This window comes from Aptenodytes forsteri, unplaced genomic scaffold (assembly GCF_000699145.1).
Source record: "Aptenodytes forsteri isolate BGI_AS27 unplaced genomic scaffold, ASM69914v1 Scaffold46, whole genome shotgun sequence".
In the NCBI taxonomy this organism is placed as follows: domain Eukaryota; kingdom Metazoa; phylum Chordata; class Aves; order Sphenisciformes; family Spheniscidae; genus Aptenodytes; species Aptenodytes forsteri.
In genome coordinates, this window is record NW_008794774.1 from 6,491,878 (window position 1) to 6,508,509 (window position 16,632).

A 16,632-nucleotide genomic window follows, 5' to 3' on the forward strand; every position below is an offset into this window, starting at 1 on the left:
TCCTATCGCTTGTTACTTGGGAGAAGAGACCGACCCCCACCTCGCTACAACCTCCTTTCAGGTAGTTGTAGAGAGCGATGAGGTCTCCCCTCAGCCTCCTTTTCTCCAGGCTAAACAACCCCAGTTCCCTCAGCCGCTCCTCATAAGACTTGTTCTCCAGACCCCTCACCAGCCTCGTTGCCCTTCTCTGGACACGCTCCAGCACCTCAACGTCCTTCTTGTAGTGAGGGGCCCAAAACTGAACACAGTATTTGAGGTGCGGCCTCACCAGTGCCGAGTACAGGGGCACGATCACTTCCCTACTCCTGCTGGCCACACTATTTCTGATAGAGGCCAGGATGCCATTGGCCTTCTTGGCCGCCTGGGCACACTGCTGGCTCATGTTCAGCCAGCTGTCAACCAGCCCCTCCAGGTTCTCTTCTGCCAGGCAGCTTTCCAGCCACTCTTCCCCAAGCCTGTAGTGCTGCATGGGGTTGTGGACGAAGTGCAGGACCCAGCACTTGGCCTTGTTGAATCTCATAGCTAGGCTCATTATTCCTAGGCTGGAATAGTTTTCCCAGTTTGGTCTCGTCAGAAACTTAAGGCCCCAGCTCATATGTTTGGATGAAAGATGATATGCTTTTATTGGCTGAGTTAGCCTTACCTGACAAAGCAACACATTGCTTTCAGAGCAGAGCTATAGTTCTTGCTAGCGGGCATTACATGACACAGATGTGAGCAGTTCTAATGAACAGATAGTGAAAGGGACTTCATTCCTCTCATGTCTATCACCTCGCAAAAAAAAAATCCTGTTAGGCATGCATACTTTTTCTTTCCCAACTTCTGCTTATAGGAGGAGGAGGCAGAAAGGACAGGGAAAGGTGAATGATGAACCTAGACATGCTGGTTAGTCCAGGTCAGCCTCCTCTGGATGCCCACTCCACGACCCAGGCATAGAGTTGGGAGCATTTCTAGCATCTTTCCACGCCTTTCCTTCCTGTCTCCCTTCAGGACATTACTGAGGTTGCTGCTTCTTTAGAAATGCTGACCTAATTAACTTTCACAGCAGCATGTGACCTATATGCTAATTCACGCCTCAGTTTAAATCTAGTTGGCAAAGCTCCCAAGGGCTTCATAAGTGCAAGATCCTGCTTGACCTCTTTACATGACGGTCTAATGGGCTTCTGTTTTTCCAGGGGCTTTCCATTAGTGGTGTGGAAAAGGAAGCAGAATTATAGCACTTTTAGTCATTAAAATAAAAAGTGTGAAAGGCAAGGCATGCCTGAGGGCAGTGGGAGATCATTACATAGCATGGGCAGGGTCATGGAGAAGCTGTAGGGCTCAACTGGGAAAGAGTCAAGTGAAGCAATGGGCTGTTGTGGTTAAGCATCAGAATAGGCTTGTGCTTCTCTACTTCACCACAAACACCAATTCAAAAGACTTGGAAGAGGTTTAAGTGGAGTCGTGGTGAAATACGAAGCTGTTAGTTACTCTTGAAATCCAGAAATGGTTATGAAGGAGTTGAGAATAAAGAAAATCAACAGGTTTGGGTTCTTCTAAGCAGAAGGTTCTTACCACATTTAACAAGTTATTTTTTCAGATTTTTAATGTTATCTCATAATTCATAGCGTTGTTTAATTGGTCCAAAAGCTTTTCTTTTGACTGCCTTGTAAGCATCTATTTCACTGCTTATTTGAAAACAGATAGGAATTTCTTTGTTTATTTACTCCATGCATTTTTGCCTTCCCACAGTGGATGACACGGTGGTTGCTATTCCTTATGGAAGCAGGCAAGTTCGCCTCGTGCTGAAAGGACCCGATCATTTATGTAAGTAGAAAAAGCTAGTGTACATTTGTTTAAGAAAGCCTTGCTAACCCGCAGTGCTCTGTTTACACTGTGGTGTCTGGTTTCCCTCTCTCAGATCACTGATTTCGACACAGGGATGAGTCCTGCCCTCAGAAGCTCTCCTTGGACCCAGTTACATCAGTGGTACATGCTCTTTTCAGAGCAGAGCTTGGCCAACATTGCAGAATCCTTTGCCCCACCATAATTTTTCAGTCATTTCTGTTTGCTTATCCTTTGGCTGGCCTGCTTGATGCCAAGTGCTTTTGTTTAAAATTAATAAAATATATCCCACTGAGTGAAGAAATATTGAGGACAGTAAAGTATAAGCTTCCCTACAGCTGAGCTTAGCCATCAAGCTGCTCATGACTTTAACACATGTTTCTGTTACAATAATCTCTCTCACTCCCGTAGGTGCACACACATGGGCGCATGCACACACACAAAATCACAGTCTAAAGGTCAGAAACAGCATGCACAAGTCAAACCATACTCCTTAGTAGTGATATTGCTCCAAGGAGGTAAGCCCACTGAGTGCTGCTAGCCAGTCACTTGGTGGCTATAATACTTCCCTGCTTCATCTAACAGGGAGCTGTGTATCCCAGCAGCTGTGTATCCCTCTTCTCTGGGAGAAGAGTCTCAGGATTTGAGAATACGCTGGGAGAACTGAAGGCAAATCCATTTCTTTCATTAATAGAAACTCCTTGCATCCCTCTCTCTTAACCCCTCTCCAACAAGCTGCTCCTTTTTTCATCAGCAGCAAACGAACACTAGAGTGTTGGCAAATGGGATTTACTGTCAGAAAAAACACAAACTGTACTGCATAACCTCTCAGAAGCACAAATTATTGTAAGATAAGTAGGGCTCCCTTCTCCTTTTCTAAAAGGTAATAGGACTTTCCTGCAGCACGGACCAGTTAGAGTCCTCTATGCTTGTCAGTATAAATACAAACATTAGTGTCAGCAAGGAGGTGAAACACCAAATAGTTCCCACTCTCTCCAGATTTCTTTCACCCGAAGAACTTATACTGAGTGGCAAAATAAGGGGTGGTTTATCAGTCCTGTTCTGTAGCTCACTGCTTGTGTTTAGAAAGCAGTGGGCATTCCATAACCTTTTAATAGTTCTTTAGATTTAGAGCTGTGAATAAAGACCAGCAAATTACAGGTTATAAACTAAGGAAAAGAAATTTTTCTTTTCTTTTCTGTTTTTCTTAAAACTTAAGTTCAAATGCTGCCTGTACTTCAGTTTTAAGTGGCCCTTCGGATATTCCTGAGCTTCTCCAGTATGGTTGTTACAACTTTCCCACTAAATGATTTGCACTCTTCCTTTCTCTCCTGTCTTCTTTGCCAGTATGGATGTTCTCTTCCAAGGTAGAAAAAATTCATAATTTTATTATTTTTTGGGTGAAATTGAGCTATAAGACAGCTTAGAGAGAAATGAGATTTTAGCAGGAGAGAGTGATCTAAAGCTGTCTTCACTCAGGCCATATCACATTTCAGGACAAAATTATTTGAATCAGAGAGGTCTGCCTGAGTCACTGGTTGAGATTTAGATTAGCCCCTCTGTGTAAACATGAATAAGTCCAAATACATCTCTTTCTTGTTTCAGATGTTTCCATGAATCTTTCTGTTCACCCATCAAAGGATTTTATATATGTATGAGCTACAATCAGTTGGGGGGGAGGGAGTATTTTGCCCTGTGAACTTTGGTTGTAGGAGAAGTCAACAGGAGGCTGATTATATACACACAAGTCTTAAAACCATCTTTATCCCTGATGCATGCAGCCTTGTCCAGAAATAAATATATGGCTGAGTGCATCACAAAGGAACAGACTAGTCTCACTGAAAACCAAGGAATTCATTAATACAGAGCAAATTCTTCGTGTACTGCCTCAGCAACTTCCTTCATGAATTAATTCCCACGACCCATCCTGAAAAGCAGTCTAATTACTGCAATTATCTTTTTTCCCCTAATTAACAACTTAATACATGCTAATAAAAACATTTCTCCCATTTACTGTCTCTGAAAATATTCCATCACAGATTAATAGTATGTCCCCATCTAATTCAGATTTTGCCTTAGCTGCCTCTCTGTGTGGGAGAAGATTTGTGCATAATTTCACAAATGCATGCGAAAGGATTACAGCTTTGCAATCCTTCATGATGAAATGCGTTGTCACTTTGAAATAACTACAAAAAACAGTTTACTGGTGAACGTGCTGTAAAGCATAATCTGGAGTTGGTGGGGAGGCTAGCTAGATGATGGAACAGATCTACTTTCTGACTGTTCATTTCCATTTAATAAATGATTTAACATGTTTATTATCATTTAATAATCAGAAGTAACTGCTACCAAACAGTATCTGAATTAACGTCCACTTTTTGGGAGCTGTGAATGCAGAGAGAGCCAGAGGGAGAGCTCATGAGGGTTCAGCACTCGCCTTCCCTTCCTACTCCACTGGGATGGATCAGACCACTTCTGGAGAGGAGGCAGGATTGCTGTCGTACTGATCTTTCTTTCCTGGATGTCTTGCTTTCAGTTAATTGTCTACCACAGCAACATGTGGTTAGTGACCCACCTTTGAACTGAAAGAGGGAACAGCAACTTAACAAAGCCAGCACTCATGGGGGAAGGTCTGAGTCATGCTCTGCATAGGAGCGTGACTTACTGAGAGTGAGTTAAACGACAGCAAATATGCTTAACTAGGAATGGATTAATATGTCTGGAAGAGAGTAAAAAGTGACCTATGGGTGAGGAGGTGAATGCGGAGCTAGAAATCTAAGGGTTGAACAAAGCCAAAAAGCAGATGGAGGAGAAAAAAGAAAAGGAACATATGGGAATGTGAATAAACTGTGGAAAAGAACAAAAGAGTTGCATTGTCACTAATTTAGGAGGCAAATCTGCACAACCACTGTTTTCTGTTGGTTTTCTTTTTCTGCTCTCACTTACTCTTACTTCAGATTATAATGCTCTAGTTTCCTGTTAATTTGTTTGTATTTGTCAGATTTGGAAACCAAGACTCTCCAAGGTGTGAAGAGTGAAAACAGCCTCAGCTCCACAGGCTCCTTCCTCATGGACAATTCGAGCATCGACTTCCAGAAGTTTCCTGACAAGGAGATATTAAGAATATCAGGGCCTCTCACTGCAGACTTCACTATCAAGGTGAGGGTCATTGGTCATTGACCTCTTAGAGCAACATAAAGTAAGACAAGATGCATTAGAAAGATGAGAGAGATTTTTCTAGATCTTAATTTTCCAGTAGACATTTACCACAAAGCCTAGTCCAGGCTAGCTCTTGAACTGTACATGAAATTCTTTATAGTTAAATATCTGATGAAAGCCTCATTGGACACTCCTTAGGAAAGGGACTGAGTTTATGCCAAGAAAGGCATACCCAATGTGTGCCCTAAAGAGGAAAGATATTAACTCATTACAAGAAAAGGCAGATTACTTTCTGTATGTGCTGCTGAGGTACATATAAATCAAGGACATCACAGCGTCTGTGATAAGCAAAAAGAAAGAAAGTCTGTATCTTTGGCCCATAATTTGTGGGGTTTATACTAGTGTAATTGCACAGAAGACCGTAAGGGAGTGGAGAACGAGGTCGCCAAGCTCCAAAATAAATGGGATGGCTTTGCTCGAGAAGTCACGGTGTCATTTTGAATTTCTGCTTTGTGTTGCACTGGCAATAAGAATAAAATTGTTTCCTCCCATTAGAGCATTTCTATTCTTCCAGGTAATATAAAACACATTGCTGGAAGCGATGCACACATTCTGTAGGAAAACACACATACAAAAATGAACACTGGGGAATTACAATAAAATAAATCCTTTTCCAGTAGGTCCAAGGAACTTGAAGGATTTCAGCTGTAAAACTGTAAAGCCTGTATCATGTCCAGGACTACATGAATTTTTCACCATGGGCCCCAGAGGTAGATGACATTTGCTTTAACCTAGAGCTGATGGCAGCTGGAAGTTTGAACAGTGAACTGGGAAATGTGATAAGTGATTGGGTTGGGTTAAGCTGGGCTGGGCTGGAACGGAACGGGTTAGCTCGGGAAGTAACAGAGCCCTGTAGACTGTCCCCTACCCATCTTGGTATGTTAGCAGCACAAAAAGCAAGCTGAAGTTATCAGGACTGGTTCACAAGGAGAATTCTGACCTGAAGAATGCATTCCTTTCTCTCTGAAGGTCAGAATGAAAATGCCTTAATAAAACAGATCCTGGTCAATTCAAAAAGTCTAAAACACTTTTACCTGTATTACAGATGATATCCAGATGATGAACATTAGTGTGATGTAAACAGTATCGCTCACTTTGTGCTTTCTATGGATTTAAGGCAGCCTGGTTAGTTAGAACATACCTGTTGGGGACAGCTGGTCATGTAAACCAATGGCCCTGAAATGGTAACAGGAGGTTTGGACTGTGTTCCTGGTATTTCCACTGTTACCTTTTATGACAGGAAAAATACCTTTATTCCCTGGTGCTTGCATTTCCTTCTCTATCAAAGCAAGGTAAAAAGCGCTGCTTAAATCAAAGGCAGTACCCTACTTGTATGATGACTCTCTGGCAAATATGAGTGTACAAGCTGGCTAGGCATGGGCAGAACAGACACTGCTGAGTTGAGGTTAAACTATTTTAATAGCTCTGCTATGTGTTTGCATCTTTTGAAAGTCAGAGTAGCATGGCTCAGCAGGTGTTAATTTATTGACATATCTGTTGTCTTAAGTGGATATAGAAAAATGCACAAACAAAACCCCTGTTCACAGTTGTAGGATATTTTCTAAGGTTAGCATTAGATTTTGCGTTGGATCAGGCACATAAAAATTCCTGGCATTTGAATCACAGTTAGTTTTTTAATAAACATCTGTAGAAGATACTTTAGATATTACTTCATGCAACAAGGATATTATTCTATACTATTTAATTATTTTTCTAACAAAATTTTTTAGCTTCTGGGTATTTCATTTGTTAGGTTTTGTTGGGTATAGGAGTGTACATACAAATAAGGCTAATACAGGAGTACCAAAATGCATGCGTACCTCTCAGTTATGTCAGACTTGGCAACTGCTTTCCATACTTCCTATAGCCATGACTGTTTTGCCTTCAGCTTGTAGAGGTAAAGTACTTTTCTTTAAAAAATCAGATGAAAGGCTTCTCTGTGGTATTAGCATGTTTTCCTTACGAAGTGGGATCTCTTTGGGTGTCAAGATTTACTTTCCTGGGACAAGGCAGTTTTTATGCAAACAGATCTAATTGAATTTGTAGATGTAGCAGAACTCTAGTTTTAGGATCATTGTCTCCAGAATGACTGTTATAATCCTTTTCAATTTACCCTGAATGCTCTTATTCAGAGGTCGTTAGACACCTGGTTATAATTCAGAAGTAGAAACTCGGTGTGGGAGTTGACATTTAAGTTTCTTTATTGGTGACATGGAGTGCTTTAAAATTGCAGGAAGAAACCTCATGCTGTTTCTGTAGAAGCTGAATTGTACAATTGCTAGATTTCTTGACTTTGTAATCGTCAGTGGCACATTCTTCGTGTGCTAAACTCTTGGCAATCTTTTCACAAGATATGTAAATGGTAAAAATAATTCAGTAAAATAGCTCTCTAAAAAATAAGGGTGTTATCACAAAATGGGAGAAGAACTGGCATTTTTCATGTTCTTATTTTTTATATTCATAGTTTGAGAATTATAAATCTCCATTATAAACTTTGAAAGTTTGAAAGGCAGAAGACCTGGAAAAAATGCCAGCAAACTTAAATTCCACTTGAATTTTGTTCCAAAATTCTGAGGAGCTCCCTGTTTTGATGTTTTTAATACAAAATTCTGATTCATGTGAATAGAAATGCCTTTTTCCTAAAAGAAAGAAGTGTCACGTTTGATAAAATCCTGGTGAAATGAGGTCAGTTTCACTTGGAAGTCTTTCTGGCTGACACTGATCTAGAGAACAGAGCACTAATATCACATAGGGGGACTTGCCTTTTATTGGCAGAGCTGCCACTGATGTGCTGTGTTGCCAAAGTCACATATTCACCTGTCTGTGCTAAAAAGTGTCCTCTGTTGATATTGTCTGTTTCAGACACAAAATAAACTTGGAGTGACCATTTCATGTTACGCATCTGCACTCCTTTGAGCAGGATGAATCAGTACTGTCAGGTGGGGTCTACAGCTGATGATGTAATGCTAGCAGTCATCAGCGGTCGACTATTTAAAGCAATCAGCACTGCAAATATGAACCACCTGACTTGCAGGTTTACTGAAACAGCCAGTAGGGATTGCCAGGGAAGCGTCAGGGCTGGCAAAGCACAGCCTGTTCAGGTTTGTTTTACAGGCTGTGGTTTTTGCATAGCTAGGGCCCTAGCCCTGTGGCTCAGCTGTGAGGCAGCAAAGACCGGTAGGTTCAAAACAAGGTCTAGTAAAGGGTGCTATCCAGGCCTGGGGCTGGTTTGGAGGAGAAACCACTGTTGGCGTAGATCTAGACTAGACTGGGTTTATGTTGGTTTTCAATCCCTGGTGTCAAGATGAAGGTTTGTTCAGAGGGCCTGCATGGACCAACAGCTTTGCATCAGGGGTGTATAGGGTTGGATCAGATAAATGTTTGTCTAGAGGCTGTCAGAGGTATTTGGATTAGGACTGGATTTGTATCGATGTTGTCTTTTGTAGTGCTAGGGCTGACAAGTTTTGGTTAAGGGCTGCTGCCAGAAGAGACTGCCTGGTTATTTTTTTGTGCTGGTGGCTGGGAGTACTGCTGGCTGATTCAGAAATGGTGTGGACTGGGTTCCCTTGAGCAGAGTTACTGCTGAGATTAGGATTTTGGCCACCAATTGTCCAAAAAGTTATAAAATAAAGCTCAAAACTGGATGCTGGGTCATGCAGAGCACTAGAGCTAGCCAGACAATTCTTATCTCAGTTGTGATCTAGCACTGGCAGAAACTGCTGGTGAGAGAAATGCATTTGATTAAAGTCCAGGTTAACAAAAGAAAATAAGGTTGGGGCTTAACCTATATAATCATAATTTCTTATAATATACACAAACATGTAATTTGTGACTAGTATTTAAATATATAAATGTATATTTTGAAAATATCCATTTCCTATAAATAAATGTATAGTTTAATAAAATGTAATGAAATTATTTAATATTTGTTTAATATAAATAGATTAATTATATGAGATACAAGTACCTATGTTGAGAAAGAGTAAATTACACATAATGACCAGGACACAAATATATTCTACTTGGCTGTGTAATGTTCTCTCCTTTTTCCTTGCCCTCTGTAATATTCCGTTAATCTTTTTAACTGTTGCTGCACACTGAGCTGATATTTTCAGAGGAATGCCTATAACAACCCTACTACCATTCTGAATAGTAGTAGCTAATGTGGAGGACGTTTTCATGTATAATTAGCATATATAATTAACTGTTTTCTCCCATAGGCTTTATTTCTTTTTTACTGAACTTGAATTTAGTCTGCCAAAGCTTCGAGTGCTTTCACAGGCAGTTTCATTTTAGCTAATATTCATAATTTTTTTCATTAGCAAACTTGGTCAGCTCATGGTTGACCCTTTATCCTGTTCATCTGGGGGCCTGGCTAACAACTCATGCCCTAGCACACATCCCTGAGGGATTCCAAAGGTCCTTCATCCATTGCAAGAACAGACTATTAGGACCGTTCTCTGTTACCCAGTCATTAGTCCATGGGAGGTTCTTCTTAACTCATGTGAACTTTATCCAGGACCTTTGGTGAGGCACCTAGAAGAAAACTGGTACCTAAGCCACCTTTATCAGTGTCCCTCATGAATGTTTGGTAAAGCAAACCACAATGCTCGGAAAGCATCACTTTTCTCAGGGACCCATCTTTGAGTTCTGTTCTTTATTTTCATAATACCTACTGACCCCATATCAGGAAAGCATCACACAAAAACTTTGTTTTTACTAACATGAAAAGCACAAAATTACATATGCCACATGAGGATAGTTCTCCACACCCTCATCCCCCGTTTCTTTCTATGTTACTTAGAAGACTTCAGCATTGAACTTCTCATTAATAAATCAAACCCGATGATTTGGCACTTGTAATAATAATGTGGAAAAATCCATTAGAACTTTTTTAATAAGCATGGTGGCATGGAGCTAGATCATAATATACCAGATCAAACTTTGTAAAACAAAAGATGGTATGCAATAATAATTCCCTTTCCCTGTCCCCAGTTTGGGACACACACACACACGAAAGAAATGGTGTCTTTCCTCCTCCACTAACACACACAATTTCGTAAAATGAGAACATCTTATTGAATACGCTTTTCATGATTTAACCCTACAATTAACATTGATAATTGCTTGGTTATCATAGCTGGTTATATTTCACAACCCCCCAAGTAAACTTAGTGCAGTTTTGTAGGCCAGGCCATGTGTTTTTCGGTGAACATAGACAAATGGTTCAGGCACATGCTGCCAAAATCAAGCATGAAAGGGTTGGGCTTTGGGGGACTTAGCTTGCTTGTTTGTTCTTATGTGAACTAATCAAATTTGGAGGCTATAGGAAAAACAACACAATAGAAAGGTAAAGTCAGATATTGCAGCCTTTTGGTCACAGGATAGATCAGAATAATTCAAAATTATTATGCTGGTTTTGTATTTGAATTATGAGGTCTGTTGTTTTCATTCAACTTTCTGTGCATATCCCCAAAATCAATACTGCATTTTGTCAATCCCAAACTTCACCTGAGCAACAGCTTGTGTCTCTGTTGCACCATCCCAGACAGTCATTTACAAAATCAATTTAAAAAAGCAGGGTACAAATGATGATTTTTTTTCAAGGTCTTTCTACAAGAAAAAAAGATATGTCTGTTGCTAGTGACTGTAGGCTAGACAGTTAATTTTTGGTGAATAGTCTGAGGACTCTAATGTTAACCAACTCTTTATAAGTCTGGTGATATCCTCTTGGGTCTTACAAAGTGGTGAGGGCTGCTCTGATATTCAGAATACTCCAAACTCCCCTGAAACCTAAAGGAAGTCAAGGATGATCTCTAGGGGGTTGCAATGCATAAATGCAGGGCTGAGTGCTCTGCAAGACCTGAGTACTTCTGCTGTCTGCTATTAATAAATTTAGATAGGATTTTATTTGCAAACATAATGAATGATTACCATTTTTTCTGGTTCAGTGACCTAAGGATGCAAAACTCACTGTTAGTTAGAGGGCTAACTAAAGATTCTCAAGTATTCACCATCTCTTTTTGAAGCTCTGGCATTTCTCATAGCTAGCAGGGTGTTGCAAATGCTGCAAAGGTAAAAAATTTCACCGTATTCCAGGATTGAGTATTTCAATGTGTGGAAGTTGGCCCTGTGCAGCAAAACCAGGACATTTCTTAAAGCATTTAGCTATCAAGTCTCACTTTGAGTTTTGTAAGGCTCAAGCAGCTACTGATTTTTTTCTCCTGGATCAAGATCTTAGCTTTAACAAACTGTCAAACAAAATCAAGAAGAAATTTTTGCTGAGTGGAATCACCATATATTGTTCCTCTTCTGCTTACAGTACTCCTTAAAAAAATAAACGATACTGTGCCTGCTTCTTTCATTTGCTTGTTTTGTATCATTTTAGCTCATGGCTGTGGCTCATTGTAATTCTTTCCCACCTATGTTGTTATCATGGCTGTATGAGTGACTTCCATGTTGGGCTGGAAAATATGTACATCTGTCTTTTCTCTGTGTCAAAACAGACAGATAATTCTGCAGACATGCAGCAATAGTCTGCAGGGAAAGGATCTCTTCTGTCTTCCTGATTTTTTTTTTTTTTTTTTTAATGTGAACTCTTTTTCCTCCCCTTGCTTTTATAGTGGGCTCTGTGCGAGCTCTTGGTCTGTTCTTCATGATTCACTGAAGACCATACTGCTGAGTAGATCTTCTGAGTTTAAGAATCACTGATGATCCTTAAAAAACAAAGAGTAAGAGCAGAATTCTCCCCAGCGAATGCTTTTTCTGCACGTTCAGATCAGAGACCTCCCCGAATGGCTTCCAGCACAATAGAACATTTTTCCCAGGAGTGCATGAGGCTTTCATGAGCCCAGAAAGACCCTTCTGAAGTGTGTGATTAATGCACCATCCCCGCACAAGGAATTAGATATCCTGTTTCTGACACACAGACTCAAATGATATTAATCCGTGCAAAAGGCCTCCCATTTGCTGAAGAAGCTGTATTGCTACAGCTGTATTTTTTTTTTCCTGTTGGGAATTTACGTCACTGTTTACTCTAATTAGAAAAGGGCAGACTTAGTCTCAGTGGGCCAGATCTCTTACAGCCATCAACATATCCTGCAGTATTTTTGCCTTCCTCCTTCTCTTCAAGATATACTTTGATTTGTAATCGTGTTTCTGTCCATCTACAGGAGAAAACAAAACAAACAACCCACATTACGCTGTTCAACTCAATTTGTCATATTTTTACTTCTGTTTTACAGTCTACTCTTTGACAGTGTCACTTGGTGTTTGGAAAGAGAGAAAAGGAAAGGCAGATTGAAAAATTGTGATTCCAAAACAGGGCAACTTGTTCAAAATATGGGAAGAGGAAAAGGGGGCAGTGCTGAAACGTTTTAAACTGTCTGAAAAAAAGTACAGGGAGGCTTGCTCCTGAGAGCAGGAATACTGACTAGGAGAAGGGTCCATTTTTTCTGGTTGTGATTCGGCAGTTTTCTCTCCTGTGATAGCATCACGCCACTGATGCAGAGATGCCCGAGTAATGCCAATACATTATGTCCTAGGACAAATAATCAACTAGGAGAGGCTTTTAGTATCAGCATTGTTGTTCCTCCCTTGCCAGCTGTTTGTCAAAGACTTAGAGGTAAGGACAAGGGATGCCCTGCAGAGATTTTGAAGTCCCCATAACTGTATTAATCAGCACACCTATCAAACAGGAAGGATTTTTTCCTGGGACAGGTGCAAGTGGTGCTGCTTTAGCAGTGTGAAGGTCTCTTTTCTTATTGCACTCCTTGCACTACAAACTCTTGTTTACATGGGAAATCCATTCAGCACACAAAGTACTGGAAGCATAGTGAAGCTCAGGTGGCTTAAAAGTTGGCAGTACTTGTAGGCTCTGGAGGGTGTTTACCGAACATGCACTTAGCTCCAGCCAAGAGTCCACGTCCATGACTGAAAGGAACATTTTTGTAGCCAAAATAAAGTAAGCAGAAGGACAGCCTTATGATAATGACAGTACCACAAAGAAGAATGAAAGAGACGTCACCTCAGAAACAAAAAAATCTTGAATTAGAATTTCTATACTTTTGTATTTCTCACAGCACAGCCTCCCATTTTTTACTCTGAACTATCTAAGATAGTATATGTGGTCTCAGAAGGTGTTTGGGAAATATTAAAGATCTAAAATCCATGTCAATGTGGCAGGGAAAGCAGGTAGTGGTAGGTGATTTTCTGATGGAATAAAGATCAGTCCATATCCTCTGTCCCCATAAAATTATTCAGTAGCACTAACCATGCATTTACCATGCATTCATTATTTCAGAACGTGAACTCAGAATGGTCAGAAATGCCACTGATTATGCCCGGAAATTTATTTGACTGTGTTTTGCAACCAAGATTTTGCCACCATCTATGCTCTGTTTTGTGCATTTCATTCTCTTATTGCAAAGTATCTCTGGTATTTTATGTAGCTGCAAGATCTCTCAAAGCTGCAAGATGCATGTGGCAGAATGCTTCTTCCCGGTATTTATGTCAGGTTCACACTTTGGCATTACATCTTTTTCAGATCCACTATGCTGGTGCTGCTGACAGTTCAGTTCAGTTTATCTTCTATCAGCCTATCATTCACCGATGGAGGGAAACTGATTTTTTTCCTTGTTCAGCATCCTGTGGAGGAGGTAATGAATTACCACTGTATTCCAGAAACAGTCATCTGCATACAGGATCTGTCCCAACTGCTGCACTGAGATTTGGACCTTTAAAATGGGCAAAATCTGAAAATGAAAGTAGTTACATCTAAATGCAGGGAGGGATGTAGCAACAGTCGTAGTAGCCTGTAGATTTTTTAGCATCATACCAGGCTCTGTACATAAAATACATTTTGATATCCACATGACTGCATTTAATGCTACAGCTGTCAAACATAAGGGCTGATGGGATTTGGGCCTGCTTTGGAATTACAAGATGTCTCCATTTGCCCCTGTCTCCACCAGCAGCTTTACCCTCTGAACTGAAACTGAGTGTATGAGTCCTGGTGACCAAGAAACCTCGGCCTTTGTTTTTTCTTTTTGCTCTAGGCTTCTGAATTTTTATTTGACCATACTGGTCATCTTTTGTTTCCTACTACATGTGGTTTAAGTTGTTGTTTTCAATCTGGTCTGTAAAACAGCAGCTGTTATGTCCAAAGGCACTGATATTTTCAGTTCACTTTTTACCAAACCAGAACTTAGATGTACTTCAGAGAGAGATAGGAGGAGTACCACATAACATATTATTTCTTCCACTGTGTATTGCAGGTTATCAACTGACATCTGCTGAATGTTTTGATCTGAGAAACAATCGTGTAGTAGCAGATCAATACTGCCACTATTATCCTGAAAATATCAAGCCAAAGCCAAAACTTCAAGAGTGTAATCTGGATCCTTGTCCTGCAAGGTCAGTCAGCTCTAATTTTAAAAGAGACTGGGCTCTAAAGGAGTAAAATAAAGTAGGAAAATATTCTGTTGCTATTGCTTGCAGTGTCATTTAGCCTACATAATTCAACCTCTTTCTCATCCTGAAGCTGTAGAAAAAGACCTCTGTTTAGCACCTTCACATTGCACGGACTGATTTGAAATGGTTGTTTCTTCCCCTCAGATTGTGTTTTGCCTCATTAAACATTATAAAGTGTGGTGAGTAAACAAATTGTCCATGATACCATGGACATGATCGACGCATGTCTCTTAAGTGTTAGTGAGATGGGAAAAATTCTCTTGGGGTAAAAATGTTGTTGGAAGATGGTTGTCATCCCAATTAGAGGCATTACTTTTATGGTTTTTTACATTTTCTCCTTAATAAAAAGCTTACTTGCAGTCATGGCAGCTTGTAAGAATGTAATGCGGGAATTTGTTCTAATTATCAATACCCTTTGCCCCCTCACAAAAGATTCCTCTCCGCTCCCCTGCCAAGCATTCTTCCTCAGAAGATTAATAGTAAAAATAGTAAGATCACAGAGTCAGATTTCCCATGTATAAGAAAAGGAACAAAACCACAAAAAGGACCAGTCCTTTGTTGCACTGATTCCCCTGAATTTCAGTGGAAGTCAGTCTGCAGTCGCTCATAAGCTGCAAGCATTTATTTGTGTAATCTAAACCTTTTGGTCCTCTTGTGTGGCTTTGCTAAAAGATGGTTAAGCGCAGCCCAGCAGGCATGCATGCAAGGATACCCGAAAGTCACTTATTTACCTGCTCCTTTCCCTCTAGACTAGTTTTGTGACGTTTGATAAAGCAAGTTCAAGCAAGTGTCACCTAAAAAGTTGCTATGGCCCTTCAGATTGCTGGAGGTTGCCATAGAAAAAAGATGTCCTAGCCAGGAGAAGAAGGATGCTTTAGGGACCTGTGAGACTTTGTATCCACCTGACTGAGGATGATTGCTTCCCAAACCAGGTATACCAGCTTTAGACTAGCTAGGCATTATCAGAGCAGAACAAATCACTCCAAGCCTAAGATAGTTTCTACCTCTTCCAGAAAGTTTTCATTAAAGTTCATTGATTTTTCATAACTGGAGTTAACACTCAGGTTTCTTTGTCACTGAAGACACATTTACCCAGAGTGTATGGCAACTTACATTCCTTTGTTCTAGTAAACACATTTTTAATGGTAATTCTGTTTGTAAATAATTAAAAGCCAGAAATGTCCTCATAGAGTTTTAAATTTGAAATTACAATCTCCCAGAATTAAAAAGTGGAAATGTCCAATCTTGAAATCCAACATTACCTCAGCTGTATTGTACATTCTTTAAGTTACATACTTTATCGTGTATTTCATTAGGATGTATTAAGGATATAATATTAAGAGTGCGGCTTCACTAGGGCTTTGTGAAAAGTATTTCCTGTTGAGCATGTACTCAGAAGTGATTTTTCAACTTAGAGATTGCTTTCCCACAATGTAACAAGACCATTTTTTCCTTTAACAATGTTCTGTCAAGTTCAGTATCTGGCTTCTCTTGTCCTAGTACTTTCCACAAAAAAAATATATATTTAATTTCTCAGGTTACTTAAATATATTAACAGTTGCAACTAGAAACCTTACTAGAATAAAGTTCTTGTATTTTTTCCTCAGTGATTTTCTCAGATTAAAAACTGTTTCTTTGATTTCTCCTTTGAATTGTTTGAGACAAATGTCAATAAAGTAGAGGCCAGGTATGATCAGGTAAAAGACCTAAATATGAATGTCTCAGAAAAAGGATTGCTGAAAGGTGTGACTCAATATGGAACCTTTCTTTTAGATTTGCCTCTCACAGTACCAATGAGAAAGTAATTTTATGTAGCTGCTTCTTTTTTTTTTTTTTTAAGCCTAAGCTGCTATTTTTTTAATATACAGTTCTGAGTCAAATATGTAATTTGCCTCTGGAATTTGTATTATGGATATTTTCCATACTTTTCCCGATAATTTTAAATTACATTCTCAAATGGTAAGACAGATGACTGCATGGTACATGGGAGGAAAGAGAGGAAAAAATAACAGCTGAGCAGATGTCAGGAAGCAATTTTTGTTTTATATAAGACATAACAAGGCAAAGTTGTTGATATAAAGACCCTGAGGGGAGGGAGAGTCATTTAGAAGTACAGCT

General features: G+C 39.8%; 1 protein-coding gene across 1 annotated transcript in view; it reads left to right on the forward strand.

Moving 5' to 3' along the window:
• The window catches only part of ADAMTSL1 (ADAMTS like 1), a 464,029-nt gene that overhangs the window by 327,841 nt on the left and 119,556 nt on the right, over positions 1 to 16,632 (forward strand). Inside the window, exons 7-10 of the mRNA XM_009274309.1 lie at positions 1,732 to 1,806; positions 4,826 to 4,983; positions 13,589 to 13,700; positions 14,319 to 14,457. Of these exons, the coding sequence (XP_009272584.1) occupies positions 1,732 to 1,806; positions 4,826 to 4,983; positions 13,589 to 13,700; positions 14,319 to 14,457 (484 nt within the window). The remainder of the gene's footprint in view (positions 1 to 1,731; positions 1,807 to 4,825; positions 4,984 to 13,588; positions 13,701 to 14,318; positions 14,458 to 16,632) is intronic.